The sequence below is a fragment of the Balaenoptera ricei genome, chromosome 18, assembly GCF_028023285.1.
Source record: "Balaenoptera ricei isolate mBalRic1 chromosome 18, mBalRic1.hap2, whole genome shotgun sequence".
NCBI classification, from domain to species: domain Eukaryota; kingdom Metazoa; phylum Chordata; class Mammalia; order Artiodactyla; family Balaenopteridae; genus Balaenoptera; species Balaenoptera ricei.
Genome location: NC_082656.1, coordinates 9,827,501 through 9,845,219, shown reverse-complemented (window position 1 = coordinate 9,845,219; position 17,719 = coordinate 9,827,501). Strand labels below are relative to the sequence as shown.

Sequence of the window (17,719 nt, the reverse complement as noted above, 5' to 3'; positions counted from 1 at the left end):
AAAGTCCAAGAAATAAAATGATTTTTAAATGAATAAAACAAAAACTACATTTTTTAAAAATAGACTTTATTTTTAGAGCAGTTTTAGGTTCACAGTAAAATTAACCACAAAGTATGGAGAGTTCTCATATACCACCTGTACCCACACACGCACAGCCTCTTCCACCATTAACATCCCCCACCAGAGTGGCACCTTACAACTGGTGAACCTACATTGACATATCATTATCACCCAAAGTCTGTAGTTTGTATTAGGCTTCTCTCTTGGTCTTGTACATTCTGTGGGTTTTGACAAATATATAATGTTACGTATCCACCATTAGAGTATCATACGAATATTTCACTGCCCTAAAGATCCTCTATGCTCTGTCTACTCATCCCTATCATCCCTCCCTCACTCCTAATACATAGCAACCACTGATCTTCTTACTGGTTTTGCCTCTTCCAGAATGTCATACAGTTGGAATCATATAGTATGGAGCCTTTCAGATTGGCTTCTTCCGTTTAGTAATATGCATTTAAGGTTCCTCTATGTCTTTTTATGGCTTGATGGCTCATTTCTTTAGCACTGAATAATATTCCATTGTCTGGATGGACCACAGTTTATTTATCCATTCGCCTACTGAAGAACAGCTTGGTCACTTCCAAGTTTTGGCAATTATGAATAAAGCTGCTATAAACATTTCTGTGCAATGTCACCTCACACCCATTTATACTGTGGACATGTTGGCTTCAAAAGTTTTGTCACATTGTTTTATATTTTGAGTACGTATGTCTTTTAGAAATATAATATTTGTCTTTATGGCTTAAAAAAAATTCCCGTGCAAGTTTTTGTGTGCGATAAGTTTTCAACTCTTTGCGTAAGTACCTAGGAGTGCAAACTACTGGAATGTATACTAAGAGTATGTTTAGTTTTATAAAAAACTGCCAAACTGTCTTCGAAAGGGGCTGTACCATTTTGCATTCCCACCAGCAATGAATGAGAGTTTCTGTTGTTCCTCATCCTAGCCAGAATTTGGTAATACCAGTTTTAGAATTTTGTCCTTCTAGTAGGTGTGTAGTGGTATCTCATGGTTGTTTTAATTTGCAATTTTCTAATGATATATGATATACAGCATCTTTTCATATGCTTATTTGCCATCAGTGTATCTTCTTTGGGTGAGGTATCTGTTCAGATTTTTGGTCTCTTTTTTTAATTGGATTGTTTATTTTATTATTTTGAGTTTTAAGAGTTCTTCGTATGTTTTAGGTAACAGTCCTTTATCAGATATGATTTTTACAAATATTTTCTCTAAGCCTACGGCATAGCTTCTCATACACTTGACAGTTTCTTTCACAGAGCAGAAGTTTTTAATTTTAATGAAGTCCAGTTTATCAAGTATTTATTTCATAGATCGTGACTTTGATGTATCTAGAAAGTCATCACTAAACATAAACCTATGTTATCTTCTAGGAGTGTTACAGTTTTGTGCTTACATTTAGATCTGTGATCCATTTTGAGTTAATTTTTGTGAAGAGTATAAGATCTATGTCTAGACTGACTTTTTTTTGCATGTGGATATATAGTTCTTTCAACATTGTTGAAAACCTGTTTCCATTGTATTGCCTTTAGTCCTTTGTCAAAGATCAGTTGGCTATATTTGTGTGGGTCTATTTCTGGGCTCTCTATTCTGTTCATCTCTTCTTTCACCAGTATCATACTGTCTTGATTACTGTAGCTTTATGGTAAGTCTGGAAGTTGAATAGTGTCAATTCTCCAACTTTGTTCTTCTGCTTCAAGACTGTGTTGGCTATTCTGGGTCTTTTGCCTCTCCATATAAGCTTTAGAATCAGTTTGTTGTCTTATAATTTTCTGTTTAAAACTGGACATTGTAAACATTATAAATGAGGCAACTCTCAAAATCAGATCCCCTCCTCCCCAAAGTTTGTTGTTATTGTTGCTGTTTGTTTAGTGACATTCTTCAACTAATTATGTAAAGTCTGAATTCTTTGTATGACCATGGAAGTCTGTACTCAGTTAGCTTAGTGGTCTGCAAATGATTGGGCAGAGATTTCTTTAAATGTCTTGAACCAGTATGTCTGCTGGCCTTTGCCAAGGGACAGTTTGTGCATACTGGGCTATGGTTTCAGTGCTCCAGCAGGAATTTGGTAACTCTGTCTCAGGCTTTATTTCCTGCTTGTGCAGATCATCAAGGTAAGCCAGAGGAGAGAAATTAGACCTTCTCAGGTCATTCCTAGGTACGCACACAGTTCTGCACGTGTGTTTGGCCTTCTAGATTCCTAAGAATATGTCAGAACTTTTCTTATTCCCTATGGGTATCTCATTTCCCCAGCTATTCATTTCATTCCTTTTGGTCCACATCTTGTTTGGTTCAACTGTTATCACCACTTCAGGCAGCTATGGTGTTAAATAATTGCCACTGATAGTTTTTGACAAACACCCTGGGAAAAAGCTTTTCTCAGTGATGAGCTCAGTGTCAGGTTAAATAAAGATAAGCCCTGTGAATGGGGGCATTCAGTGAATTGCCAGACAGCTCAAATAATGATAATTCTTTAAAAATGGACCTTTGGGGAAGGTCAAACCCATTCTGCCCTCTCCAGTGGCTGCTAGGCTGCTGGTTTTCACAACTCCTCTGATTGTGATGCCTGTTGGCTTTTCAGAGCTCCTGCAGAGCTGAGAAAAAAAGGGCACGTTCAAGTGCCACAGAGCTCACTGTTCTTACATAGATTCAGTAATTTTTCTTACATAGGCACTACTTGGATTGTTGCAAGCATTTATTAATTTCCAGATTTTCCTAAAAAGTTGATTTTGACAATTTTTGCCAGTATTTTTGTTGTTTTTATGGAAGAGCAGAATTTTGGAGATCTTTACTCCACCATTCCCACTGGTGTTACCCACTTGCATTATTTTTATTCAGCTTTTTTGAAGTATAACTTATGTTCAAAAAAATTCACCAACTTAAAGAATACAATTGGATGAGTTTTGTCAAATATATATGGTTATGTTATGTAACTATCACCACAGTCATGGTATGGAGCATTTCCATTGCCACACTGGCAACCACTGAACTGTTTTCTGTCACTACACTTTTACCTTTGGTAAAATTTTTTATAGATGCAATCATATAGTGTACCCACTTTGTATTTGGCTTCTTTCAATCTGCATAGTGCCTCTGAGGTTCATCCATGTTGCTGTATGTATTAGGAGTTAGTGCCTTTGTATTGTTGAGTACTTCATTATATGGATATACAACAATTTTTTATCCATTTGCCTGTTGATGGACATTTGGATTATTGCCACTTTTTGCCTATTTTGTGAATAAAGCTGCTACAAACATTCAAATACATGTCTTTATATGGATGTATGATTTATTTTATCTTGGATAAATAACTAAGAGTGCAATTGTTGGGTCAGATGCTAAAAATATGTTAAATTTTATAAGAAGTTGCCGAGCTGTTTTCCCAAGAGGCCATACCCCTTTGGAAGTTTCAGTGGTTCTATATTCTTGTAAAATTTAGTATTGTAAGTATTTTTAATTTAGACATTCTAGTGTGTGTGTAGTGGTGTCTCATTATGATTTTAATTTGTATTTCTCCAATGATGAATGATGTTGAGCATCTTTTCATTTACTTATTTGCCATTTGCATATCTTCTTTTAGAAGTGTCTGTTCAAATGTATTGCCCATTTTCTAAATCAGGTTTTGTGACTTACGGAATTTAAGAGTTCTCTATGTATTCTGCATACGAGTCTTTTATGAGATATATGTTTTGAAAACATTTTCTCCAAATAGAGGAGCAATTCTTAAGACACAAGCAAATATCTGAGTTTAGAGGAGATAAAAGGATCTGAATCTAGATAGTTAAATGTTAGAGTCTCTAGCTTTAAAAAATAATAAATAAACTTCCTATGTGTGTCAGAAAGTATAAAGCATATTCAAGTATGTGGTATGTAAAGCATGAACCATTTGATGACTTTTGTATATGCAGTAGGTAAAAAACTTTTGTGTAGAATAAAATAGTTTGTTTGTGTTTCCAAACCATAATGGAATAACAAGTTTGTTAGATAAGTAAATTTTATAAATAACAGAGAATCCTTCCTAAACAAACTTATTACAGAGCTGCCAATGAGAAACATCAACTTATTTAGGTATATATCAGAACTTCCAACTGAGGAGAGAGAGAGAGAGAGAGATATATATATATATATATATATAGATATAGATATATAGATATATATATGCCTTGACCAATGTACAGTTGACTCTTGAACAATGCAAGGGCTAGGGTTGCTGACCCCCCACTAAGTCAAAATTCACATTTAACTTTTGGTTCCCTAAAATTTTAACTCATACCCTACTGTTGATCAGAAGCCTTATCGATAACATAAACAGTCAATTAACACACATTTTGTATATGTGTTATATATTGTATTCTTACAGTAGAGTAAGCTAGAGAAAAGAAAATGTTATTAAGAAAATCATAAAAAGGAGAAAGTATATTTACAGTGCTGTACTGTATTTTTCGATACTGTAAGTTCATGTCGTCTGCTTACAAGACGTGTGTTGGTACCTACATGAATATTGGTTTATATGATACAAAACATTGCAGACGTTATACATGTTACTAACACATCAAAAATGAAAAGATAATGTGAAAAAGAAATTCATATTTATTTAGAGGTATAACGATTCATGTGTTGATAACAAAGAAGCAGCAATATGAATGCCTTATGGTAGCCTAGTTTAATTGACAGGATTGCTTCACGGTAGCTTAGCCTACACACTAATGAATGAATCATTATAAAATTTTTATGGCATAAGTACTGCATCTATATTCATAGTCCAGTACTGGAAACATTGTTACTTTTTTTAAAAACCACTTCCTTGTGATGATAGACAGATATGCAATTTCTCCAGTGAGAAAGAGGCATATTGTATGGTAATGTGATTTTTTGAAAGCAAAGTTATAAAACAGCAAGAAAACTAATACATTGCTGATTTTATATTAAATATCACCTTGTGCCTATGTAAGAATAGACTAGTATCTACATGTATTTTATGCATTCATGACATACCTTTTTCTCAATTTTTTCGATATTTCTAGGCTAAGGAGTTCATCTGCAAGTTTTTTCAAAATGTTGCAAATCTCAAAATATTTTCCAGTATATTTATTGGAAAAAAAAGGTGTGTGTGTAAGTGGACCCACACAATTCAAACCTATGTTGTTCAAAGGTCAACTGTATATAATGCACTTAACATACCACTCTTAGCTCTTAGGTAGAGATGTTAATACATGTGGAACTGGCCAAAAAAAACAGGCTGTCAGTTATAGGAGCAAAGGCCAAGAACCTGCAGAAGACAGCTTCAGACTAGATGGTCAGCTTCTAATCCATAACTGCCTATCATATTTGACACTAATGACTGTCTAGTGAGTGGGTAAACTGGAGATGGCTGAAAATGAATATAATCATCAAATTTTTTTAAGTAAATAAGTGACATGATAAAAAGTTGAGAAATAGAACTGGTTTCAGTGTGAAGCATTAGTGAAACCAATTTAAAAGGCTGTTGCCTGACTCTAAGGAAAAGATGAGAAGGGACTGAGCAGGGCCAAGGAGAGGCAAGATTTCAAAGATATCATGGAGGTATAATTGATAGGACTTGATGCTCAAATGAATGTAGACCTTGAAGAAGAAGAGTCTCAAGTTGACTCCATTTTCTGGTTTGGGTGGCTTAGTGGTGATGCTCTTAATCAAGACAAGACTTCAAATAGAAAAACAGGTTTTGGAGAGAATGCAGTGAGTTCAGTTTTAATAGGTGTGTTTGAAGGGCCAGGAGGACCCCACAGATGGATGAGACTAGTGAGTAGTTGGGAATGTAGCTCTGGAGCTCAGGTGAGATGTCCACGCTAGAGAAAGAGGATGGGCATCATCCGAGTCTAGTTTATTTTAAGATGAGATATCTCATTATGCTTGTGCAGAGTAAAAAGAACAAGAACCACAGTCTGAATTCTAAAAAATATCAATAGTTAAGGTGCAAGTATTGCTTGGTGACAGGAAGGAGATAGTGTTTAGAGAGATGAGAGGATTCATCATCTTGAATGCCGAAGACCAGAAGAGTTTCAAGGAAGGTGAGTGCCAATTAGTGCACATTGCTACAGATAGGTCTTTGCTAGAAAGAGACTATGGAATTCGGTGATTAAAAACTCATTGGTCAAAACTGGAAAGAGCCCAATGTCCATGGGGTAAACCCATTATATATCTTCATACCATAGAATACTACTCAGTAATTAAAAGGAATGATTATTGCTATACACAACACAAATTAATATCAAAAACATTGTGATGAGTGGAAAAAGCCAGACACACACAAAATACGTACTGTATGATTCCATTTATATGATGACCAAGAATTGGCAAAACCAACCTATAAATGATAGAAATGAGAAAGAGGATATCCTTGGGAGTGGCAGGAGGGGATGTGGTGGTAGGGAAAACTGACAGTAAAGGAGCACAGGAGGACTTTCTGACGTCAAGAAATGTTCTTTATCTTGTTCAAGGGTAGTTACAATTGCCAAAACTCACTGAACTGAAAACTTAAGATCTATGTATAACCAGAATACAAAAAAAAGTCATCAGTCAAAGGTGGGAGGTTTTACATATATACAATGGAATATTACTCAGCCATAAAAAGGAACGAAACTGAGTTATTTGTAGTGAGGTGGATGGACCTAGAGACTGTCATACAGAGTGAAGTAAGTCAGAAAGAGAAAAACAAATACCGTATGCTAACACATATATATGGAATCTAAAAAAAATAAATGATCAGAAGAACCTAGGGGCTGGGCTTCCCTGGTGGTGCAGTGGTTGAGAATCTGCCTGCCAATGCAGGGGACACAGGTTCGAGCCCTGGTCTGGGAAGATCCCACATGCCGCAGAGCAGCTGGGCCTGTGAGCCACAATTACTGAGCCTGCGCGTCTGGAGCCTGTGCTCCGCAACAAGAGAGGCCGCGATGGTGAGAGGCCTGCGCACCGCGATGAAGAGTGGCCCCCGCTTGCCACAACTAGAGAAAGCCCTCGCACAGAAACAAAGACCCAACACAGACATAAATAAATAAAATAAATAAATAAATAAATAAAAATTAAAAAAAAAAAAAAAAAAGAAGAACCTAGGGGTAAGATGGGAATAAAGATGCAGACCTACTAGAGAATGGACTTGAGGATACGGGGAGGGGGAAGGGTAAGCTGGGACAAAGTGATACAGTGGCATGGACATATATATACACTACCAAATGTAAAATAAATAGCTAGTGGGAAGCAGCCGCATAGCACAGGGAGATCAGCTCGGTGCTTTGTGACCACCTAGAGGGGTGGGATAGGGAGGGTGGGAGGGAGGGAGATGCAAGAGGGAAGAGATATGGGGACATATGTATATGTATAACTGATTCACTTCGTTATAAAGCAGAAACTAACACACCATTGTAAAGCAATTATACTCCAATAAAGATGTTAATAAAAAAAAAAAGATGGGACATTTTGCAACTGAACTTGCTGCTTCTAAATTTCCACTAATTTACAAAGAGATATTCCTTTATGAAAGCAAATGTCCATACAGAGAGAGAGAAATCACAGTTACCAAATTTTCAAAGCAGAAAAACAAAAATATATGGTAGAGGATTTGACAAGCGCAAGAAACAAAATCTAAGTGGTCAGTGGACAAAGTCATAAAATAACTCAGTTTTCACTACAGAAATCCTAAAAATAAAAAATGTGAAGTGAGATTGAAGGTGAGTCAAAAAGAAGAGAGTTGGGACTTCCCTGGTGGCGCACTGATTAAGAATCCGCCTGCCACCGCAGGGAACACAGGTTCGACCCCTGGTCCGGGAAGATCCCACATGCCGCGGAGCAACTAAGCCCGTGCGCCACAACTACTGAGCCTGTGCTCTAGAGCCCGTGAGACACAACTACTGAGCCGAGGTGCTGCAACTACTGAAGCCCGCATGCCTAGAGCCCGTGCTCCACAACAGGAGAAGCCACCGCAATGAGAAGCCTGTGCACCACAACAAAGAGTGGCCCCACTCGCCGCAACTAGAAAAAGCGTGCATGCAGCAACGAAGACCCAACGTAGCCAAAAATAAAAATAAAATAAATTTTTTAAAATTTATAAAAAAAAAAAAGGGTTGTTTGAAATTCTATTTTATTTTTTAAAATATGTATTTATTATTTATTTATTTATTTATTTATTTATTTATTTATTTATTTTTGGCTGCACCAGGTCTTAGTTGCGGCTCTCAGGATCTTTGTTGCGGCATGCAGGATCTTTTGTTGTGGCGTGCCAACTCTTAGTTGTGGCATGAGGGCTCTTAGTTGCAGCATGCAGACTTCTTAGTTGTGGTGTGCGATTCTTAGTTGAGACATGCGGACTCTTAGTTGTGGCATGCATGTGGGATCTAGTTCCCTTACCAGGGATTGAACCCAGGCCCCCTGCTTTGGGAGCGCAGAGTCTTACCCACTGAACCACCAGAGAAGTCCTGAAATTCTATTTTAAAGTAGGTAGAGCCGTTGAGCCACTCCGCAAGCTAAATCTTGCTGACTTCTCTCCCTAACCATCAGCACAAGACTGGAAGTTTACTCTCTGGAGAGGCTGGACTGAGGGACATCAGACACCGCTGAAAATGGAATACTCTATTGAAAATAGGGGCTCCATTGACAGTCTACCTATATTCCAAACATTGAGATCCCCAGGCCTCTTTTGTAACTCAGCTCCAGAGCATTGGAAAACACACTCAAGAAGAATCTGAGTTCTGAGAAATCTAATCAGCCCATGATTTAAAAAGAAAAAAAAAAAAAAAATAGCAAACCCCAACTAGAACAGGTCAGAAGGCTCTGAGAAAGACATCTCCAAGGAAATTAGATAGACTGATATATTTTAACACATTTAGAGATTTAGATAATTAGGGAAGTGTTTGAGTTTGAATTTAAGGATAAGTACACAGAAAACTGAGGAAGCAAATAAGATGCTTATTAACTCCTGGGATAATGAAAAGTTTAGAATGAAAGGAAAAGTAATCAGAGCATGATATACATGTGAATAGCATTTACATGGTCATAAGAAAATAAACACTAAATATTGATTTATCAAAAAATTACAAAATTATGACAACTATATAAGAGGCAAAGGGTGCAAATGTGCATGTAGGAGGATGAGGGGGGAATGCGTAGTAAAAAAAACTTTATCTTTCATAGAACAAAGTCAACAGATAATGACTTAAACTGAAAAATCAAGAAGTAACAGCATATACATGTTGCTGGAAGTAAACACCAAAAGAAACACTTTAGTTGCCTCCAAAGACTGGTAAATGGAAAAGGACATGAGGGGTAATGTTTGACTCCTTAAACCATATGCTATGATTAAAAAAAAAAAAAATCAAATAAAACAAAATAATAAAGGCATTTGCAAAGAGAATTTCATGAGATTAGATTGCAGTGGGTTGAAGAGTGAATGAAAATTAAGGATGTTCTCAGCAAACTGAATAATATAAGGAAGGGGATGTCAGGATGGTGAGTAGAGTTGCTTGATGGAAAGATAAGATTGAAGGAAAATTGGTAGTTTGCTTGATTATGGTTATTTAGGTTGCTAACTAATTGGTTAGTCAATTTGTTCATGACAGGGATGAGCTTAGACAAAAAAAAAAAAAAAAACAGTTAAGAGTCTGCTGAGGTGAGAGGGAATAAATGAGGTGTCAAAGTCCCAGATGAAGTGGTGGATGTTGAAATCAGACACATGATAAAGTGTTAGCTTTGAAAAAGAATAGGAGCATCTCTTTTATATGATGAAGGAAAGAATTGTTAAAAGAATTAGTGACTTAAGCTGTATTTTCTCATTGGCAATTGTGGCTAAGTCATCTGTTGAGGGATTCGGATAGTTTTCATTATCTGAGAATGGATGCTGACCAGAGACAAAAAATGAAATAAATGCTGGGTAGCAATTTGAGGAGCCCAGCTGAGGGAGAATTTCAAAATGTATATATTAGTCAGCACGGGCTGCCATAACAAAATACCACAGGCTGGGTGTCTTAAACAACAGAGGTTTATTTTCTCACAGTTCTGGAGGCTGGAAAGTCCAAGATCAAGGCGCCCACAGGGTTTGGTTCCTGGTAAGGACTTTCCTCCTGGCTTGCAGACAGCCACCTTCTTGCCGTGTCCTCCCGTGGCGATTGAGAGAGAGGGAGGGAGCGCTCTGGTGTCTCTTCCTTTGCAGACGTTAATCTTGTTGGAGCAGGGCTCCACCTTATGACTTCATTTAACCTTTATTACTTCTTACTCCAAATACAATCACATTGGGGTTTAGGGCTTCAGTGTATGAGTTTGAGGAGGACACAGTTCAGTCCATGGCATGTGTAATTCAGCACTATTACCCAAGAGCAGAAGAGAAGACAGATGGCTGAGTTGATCCAAATTTGGGGATTAGTAGGATAGACTGGATGGAAGGTCAAGGTGGCAGACGAATGGAGGGACTGGTGAAAGTATGGCTAAAACTAAGTGTTCACGGCTTCCAAGAACAGTGGAAAGAGAAGCCAGGAAAGGGAAGGGGCAGGGATTGGTAGGCTTCATGGAAGGTCCTCTCAGGTCTGGAGGCTGGAGAACAAATGGGAACTCTTTTACTGTGTGCCTTCTCTGGGTACAGTCCTTTCTTCGGACATGATTGGTTGTTTCTGCACTTTCAACTTCACTGGCAATCAATGAGAATTATCAAACTGGAAAGAAGATTTAGGTTCATTAGTGGTAGCAATCATCACATTTTTCTTTCTTTTTAGACGACTAAATACCTTGAACAAGTGTGCCTCAATGAAACTTGATGTGAACTTCCAAAGGAAAAAGGTAGGTAACCTTACTACACCTTACTGAGACCATGGCTATACCAATAGGAGAAGCTTGCATTCACAAATGAAAAACAACATGAACCGAAGCAAAATTCTGAAATGCCCGACCGTCTGTTTGTTCTCCAAATATCCCATTATATCATAAACATTATAAGTAAGTCTATTATATATCTAGGCTGACGTCTGTTTCACTGTTTCATTTTGATTTAGTTTTATCAGAGGGTTTGCATAAAAATGTAAAATGCCTTAACTGTTTACAATAATCTTTCAGAAGTTTTAGCTGTAAATATCCACTCCATATTAGACCCAAATTCTCCACAGTGATTTGTAGATTAAGAGAATGCAGAAAAGAATCTATGGGGCCAAGTGTCTTCTGCCTCATTCTTTCCTGTGGCATTTTATTTTCAAGTGCAGTCAAGATGCATTCATTGTCAGGCAGGTTTGTTTCATCATGGTTGAGGGGTCGGGTGAGAGTGTAACAGCAAGATTCAGAACCTGCCCCATCTTTCCATTCTCGCCCCTTGCACTTTTCTCTGGTCACAGGGAATGTCCTTCAGTTTTACGAGCCACTATGCTCCCTCCCTCTTCTAGGACTTTGCACGTGCTCTTTCCTCTGTAGGAATAAGACTGGAGATTTCGGTTCTGAAACAAAGCTGTACTTTATTGAGCACTTACTGTTTTCCACGAGCTAGGTTATGGCATTTAATCCATTGCGATAGGGATTCTCTGTTTTCTAGAGAAGGAAAATAAAACCTGAACAGGTTAAGTCCCTTGCCGTGATCTTTCAACCAGTGGAGGAGCAGGGTTTCAATTTCCGGTGTGTCTAACTCCAAAACCGAGGCCCCTAACCACTGCGCTGAAAGACCTCTCTTTCTCACTGAATTGATCCTTTTAGGAAACTCAGAATTGAAATCGTTAACTACTTTTTTCATTTCACATCTTCAGTATGTAACAAGTCAAGCCTTAGTATATTTTGAAGAAGCAGAGAAAACATCTTTGAGTCAAAAGAAAGTGTTCTTTATTCTGGTCTACACAGAAAAGTCATTACAGCCCATGGATTTTAAGTCACTCCTGAGTAACCTAATCTTTAAAAATAACTTTAACCTGAATTCTGCTCTAAAATAGCACCCAAAAAAAGCGCAAATGAATTTTGGTTGACCTCACCTTCAAAACAATTTAGGGTTTGAGCTAGGAGCCAAAGATTTAAGCTAAGGAGGTAAAATGGTGAAAAACAATATCCAGAGAATATATTAAAACATGAGCAATTTGTCCAGGTCAAAGAAAAAGTTTAAATGTGGGAATAAACATCCCAACAGCTATCTGGCTGAATAGACCCCTTGAGAAGCATACACACTATTTGGTCGTAACACATGGTTCTTATTAAACCGAGCATAGCCACGCCTGTGTGGCTGGTCTGTACACTGCCGGTGCAGATCCTTAGCTGCTGTGTATCACAAAAGCAAATGCCCAAAACTAACGGCAGGATTTGTTTCCAACCAAGTCGTGTGATTGGATTCTTCCCTTATTGCCAGCATTTCAAAACCCACATGTGAGATAGGCTTGAATAACATTTGCTAGGCTCTGTTACCTTCACAAAAGCTCCTCTGTAAATTGGTCACTTCAGTATTTTGACATTCTTAATTTATTCCTTATGTTGGATATAGTGGCACACACCCTTACAGCCCCTACTTAGCTGTAGGCCCCGCAGATGCATGCACTTGAATAAAATATTGCTTTACACATTGTAAATTGGGGACTCATGGCCTGAATTTTGAAATAAATAAATCCAGTGGGTGATCTCCACCCACTTGTGAATCTCAATCATGACCAGCATCTGGGACTGTGGTCTAAGCAACTATGCAGGAGACCCTGGTGGTGGCACGTGTTCCCATGATCTGTCCCTTGCCCGAGTCATAGGCTAGTCCTTTATTTTACTGCAAAAAAATACCAAAAATAAATACAGGCTAGAACTAGGCCAAATGATCAAAAATAGAAAGTGAAACTTGAGAACCAAGCACCACAGGGCGCTTCAACCAACTTTGGAATTAGTTTGTTTGGAAGAAAAAAAAAAAAGACAGTAGCATTTCCTCTGTGTATGTCCCCATTTTAATCAATCCAAGAAATAGAAATATAATGTTCATCTCTAATCTGCAGAGGCCCAGACATGTTTAATTCTGCAGAATGTCATCCCCAAATGGCTTAGCCGTCCAGGGCCACAGTCATTCTTCTCCCTTCAGGACCACTGGGCCTCAGAAGGGCCGTGTGTGCTTGCTCAGTGCTCTGTGGTGTGGTTAACAAGCTCCCACAGTGCCCGCTCTGTGCCAGGCACTATTCCTCATCACTAACCCCATGTCACAGATGCGGAGATTGAAGGGCAGGGAAGATGAGTAACTTGCCCAGAGCCACGAAAAAACAGCAGAGGCAGGATCTGAACCCAGCTATTCTGGCCACAAACTGCCCCTCCTGGTGTTTCAGAGATATTCAGGAATGTATTGGCATGAGCTTCTGACCCTTGGCCTGAGACCTGGAAGGGTTTCCTCAGCAATACATACAATTATGTATTTTTATTGTTGTTTTAGAAGAAGGATATTTCTTGCTGTCTTGCACTCAAGTCCATGATTTATTTAATGTCTTCATGGAAATTTATCTCTGGATCTCTCATAGTGAATGAGTCATGAATCTCATTGCTCTGCTTTGAACTTGGTTCTCATTTAATTTTGTTTAATTCTGAAGAGTTTGGTGGGTTGACCCAAGGCAGAAAAAAAAAAAAAAAGAATCCACAAATAGATAAAGATGGTGAAGCCTCATTCATACTTAGTTAGGCATGCACTTTTCCTGTACATCAAATGCCACTCGCTTGTAAAGCACCAGGAGAAATGAAATCGCACCTTACCACTTTGCAGGAGAGAAAAGATAGTGCCTTACCACTTTGCAGAAGAGAGAAGCAGTCCTCTAAAGATCGAGATTACCTTCCCTGTGAGAGTCAGGTGGAGAAGAGTGTCCTCAATCTTGGCCAGGCACCTCACTGAAAGACTCACTAAAACCCGGCATTTCTGAGAGCCTGGGGACGTCGGCAGTTGCCCGCCTCGGGTCTCAGGCTCCTCCCCCTGCAGCGCTGCAAGTGGCAGGTCCCTGCTTCTGAACTGGAGGCCTCAGCCACTCAGCTCCAGTCAACTTTAATGGAAGATAAACGTCTAAATTTCTGTATATCTATGGATTAGCCGCCTCTCACAGCTGTGGACTTGCATGGGCTCCTGTTTCCAGTTGATAGAGATGGTCAAATTTGGTTTAAAAAATACAAAATCCTTCCTTTTGCAGTGTCTGGTTGGCATTTGTCTCTGGAGCATATATAATTTCAGCTAAGAATGTTCTCATTTTTTAGAAAAAGCCAAACACTGGCGTTTCATCTAAATTAAAAACCCCAAGGCACATGCAAAGCTACTCTTTCTCAGAAAAATGTTTCTTCTTCATTATTACCTACAGAATTCACACTTGCTTTATGACGACATTGAAATCCCCTAATTACGTTAGTGTTTATGTGATAGTGTTTAGCTTTGAGTACAAAGCTAAAGTCAGAGACTGAACTCCCATAAGGATCTCTGTTAAATTATGAAAGAGAGGGACGTGTACACAGGACTCTTACCTAAGATTTCCCAGGCGAGAAAGAGCAGCTTCAAAAGAAGTTTCTGGTTAAAGCTATAGTTTTAACAAAGCTCTCTGAAATCCTGACCAAAGGTGGAAAGCCACACAGAAACAATGACTAATTGCCACGTTGCAGCCAGCACCTCCCGGCCCGGATGCCGTGGGCATTGCAAAGAAGCTGCGGGTGTTGTCAGGGAGCCTGACCTCTGCCTCCCCGTCCTCCCCACCCGCCCCGCTGCCTTTCACAGCCTCAAACCTCCCACCAAATAAGACACCTCCTGGCAGCTCCGAATAGCAGCGTCACATGAAAGAAGTTACATTTCATTCCATCATTCACTTGGCTGGAGAGTATAGTCTTGAATTGAAGACTGTTGCATGTGAATGTCCTAGAACCATAGGATCTTTGAGTTAGATCTTCGCTCATCTTTTCCAGTCTCCCATCCAGTAGAGGATATACTTTTAGAGCATCTATCACAATTCACTCAGGCTCTGTTTGTAAGCATCAAGACGTGATGAGTTCATTATATTGCAAGGCAGTTTGGTTTTTCCTAATTACTAGAAGTCTTCCATATAATAAGCTAAAAGCTGATTCTGTGTAAACTTGCCCATCTGATTCCAGCTGATTTCTCTGGAGAAGCACAGAATATGGATTTCCCCTATCTCTAGATCCGGGGTCAGCAAACTAGTGCTCCTGCTTTTGTAAAGAAAGTTGTATTGGAACAAAGCCACACCCATTCTTTTGGCTGCAAAGGCAGAGTTGAGTAGTTGTAACAGACTGGATGGCCTGTAAATCTAAAATATTTACTATCTGACCCTTTACAGAAAGTTTTCTGACCTCTGCTCAATCTAGAACAAAGTTTCGTAAACTGTCTATGGTGACTGATTTTTCTTTTTTTAATTTCCAGTCTGCCACTGACCAAGGTAACGTTTGTAAAATTCACTACAAAGGAATTATTAGAAATATGAAATGATAAAAGGTTATAGAAAATACAAGCCTAAATGTTTTATTAGACTCTACAGATACAAAATTGCATTCCAATAAATATAATTGGAACAAATATAACAGGAAATAGAAAAGAATTACAAAAATTGTTCATATTTTTATTAAAAGTATACTTAGGCTATTAATATGAAGACTCATGATTGCACTTATGACTTTTTTTGTTGTTCAGCTGTCAGAACTAAACAAAAAGTTTACTTTGAAATTCCCCATGTTAAAAGTCTGTACGCACTTTTCAGTCAAACACTGTGACTATGAGTATTCCTGACAGTGAGTTTTTTCTTGTTATCTAATTTAGGTTGGATTGACAGCAACACTACTCACAGGGAAAAATGCATATCTAAAATGTTTCTTTGTTTTTTGTTTTGTTTTGTTTTTTGGCTGTGTGGGTCTTCTTTGCTGCACTCAGGCTTTCTCTAGTTGCAGAGAGCGGGGGCTACTCTTCGTTGCAGTGTGCTGGCTTCTCATTGCCGTAGCTTCTCTTGTTGCAGTGCACGGGTTCTAGGCATGCAAGCTCAGTATTTGTGGCTCGCAGGCTCAGTAGTTGTGGCACGCAGGCTTAGTTGCTCCGTGGCATGTGGGATCCCCGGACCAGGGCTTGAACCCGTGTCCCCTGCATTGGCAGGCGGATTCTTAACCACTGCACCACCAGGGAAGTCCCTGTTTCTTTGTTTTAATACTAGTCTTCATAAAGAAACCCATCTCACAGAATATGTTGAGTGGAATCAAAGAAAAAGTCAAAGTAATTCTTTAAAGTTTTGGCTATTCTTTTTTACCTTTCATTCAAAATGAAGTAAGTGATGCTGTATTTCCAAAATTCATCTTCAATCTTTCACTGCTAGCCAACTTCTGCAATTATCTTTATGTAAAACAATGGATCCTGTACATTATACACTTTGGGTTATGGTAGATAAACTAATCTTGAAACATCACACGTTATAGCCTACTGCACCCGATACCCAAGCTGGTCTCAGCCCTGTTCAATAAGACAAGTCCACTGATCATGAACTCGTATAGCACAGCCTTGCCAAATGGTGACAAATGGTTTTAATGCTTACTCTCAATGTCTGAACTTATCTCACTGAAGACTGGTAAGTTTGAGGACTGTCAGCCCCTTAACCACACGTCGAGTAGCACTGCTCTTGAGTTCCTTCTTTCTAAACCAAACCATTAGTTCTTTCAATCATCCTTCATAGAAGGTTGTGGTGTCTAGATCATTGGCCATCCCGATTACTCTTCTCTAGAAATAAATCCCTTTCCACGTGCCCCTGAAAATGTGGCTCATTGTTCCTGATATATGTGACCAGGCAGAATACAGTGGGGCTGCAACCTTCCAAGTATTGAGATTCATGCTTCTGGTCAGGTATCCTAAGGTGGGTGATCATAGTTTGGTAGCCACATTACATGGTTAACTCATATTAAGCTGAAATCTGCTGCAACTCTCAAGGCTATTAATAGGAACGAAGTCCGTTTCATCTTGCACATCCTATAATAGATGTGTGAAGTTAGGGTCTTTATATTTTACTTCATGAAATTTCATCTTATTAACAGGCCATCCTTCAATTCTGTTAAGATCTTCATGCATCTCAATATCACTATGCTCTAACAACAATAATTAGTTTTATCTTGCACTTTAAGATTTATCTGGCATTTTCACATATAATCTCATTTGATCCTGTTGACAAACCATGCTAAATGTGTATTGTTATCATTTCCATTTTACAGCTGAGAGAATTGAGTCTCCAAGTGGGTGCCTTGCCCAAGATCACTTAGTGAATAATCTGTGCCATCTTCACATCTAAAAAACATGAATTCTTCTGACTCATTCAAGTTATTCTTAAAATGGGTATAACCTGAAGGCATCCCCCAGAGATCTCTCCTTCAGTTACTTTCAGTAGTTTGATCACACTCTTTGATGGAGTTACTCAACCAGCTACTAACAAAATTCTCTGTAGCCTCCAGCAGTTTGCCATCTTGGCCACAACAATATCTTGAGAGCCTTTTGTCAGTTCCTGGCTGAAATCCAGACACTCCACATCTATAGTATTTCCATGGTTTACTAAATCATTAAGATAAGAGAATAAAGTTAGTTTGGTGTGTTTTTCTCATAAACACATCTGACTCCGAAAGGTTTCCATTTTGCATTTCTAAATAATCACAAACTATTTGTTTTTAGCCTTAAAAAAAATCAAACAAACA

The 17,719-nt window shown here is 38.6% G+C and overlaps 1 protein-coding gene across 5 annotated transcripts in view; it reads left to right on the top strand.

The window, feature by feature from the left end:
- Positions 1-17,719, top strand: part of STARD13 (StAR related lipid transfer domain containing 13) — a 382,310-nt gene that overhangs the window by 328,470 nt on the left and 36,121 nt on the right. For 4 of the 5 annotated variants that reach the window (XM_059903377.1, XM_059903376.1, XM_059903375.1 and 1 more), the window contains one exon: positions 10,813-10,876. In XM_059903377.1, the coding sequence (XP_059759360.1) occupies positions 10,813-10,876 (64 nt within the window). Of the gene's footprint in view, positions 1-10,812; positions 10,877-17,719 lie in introns of those variants that run through there. The other variant, XM_059903379.1, reaches the window with a different exon arrangement.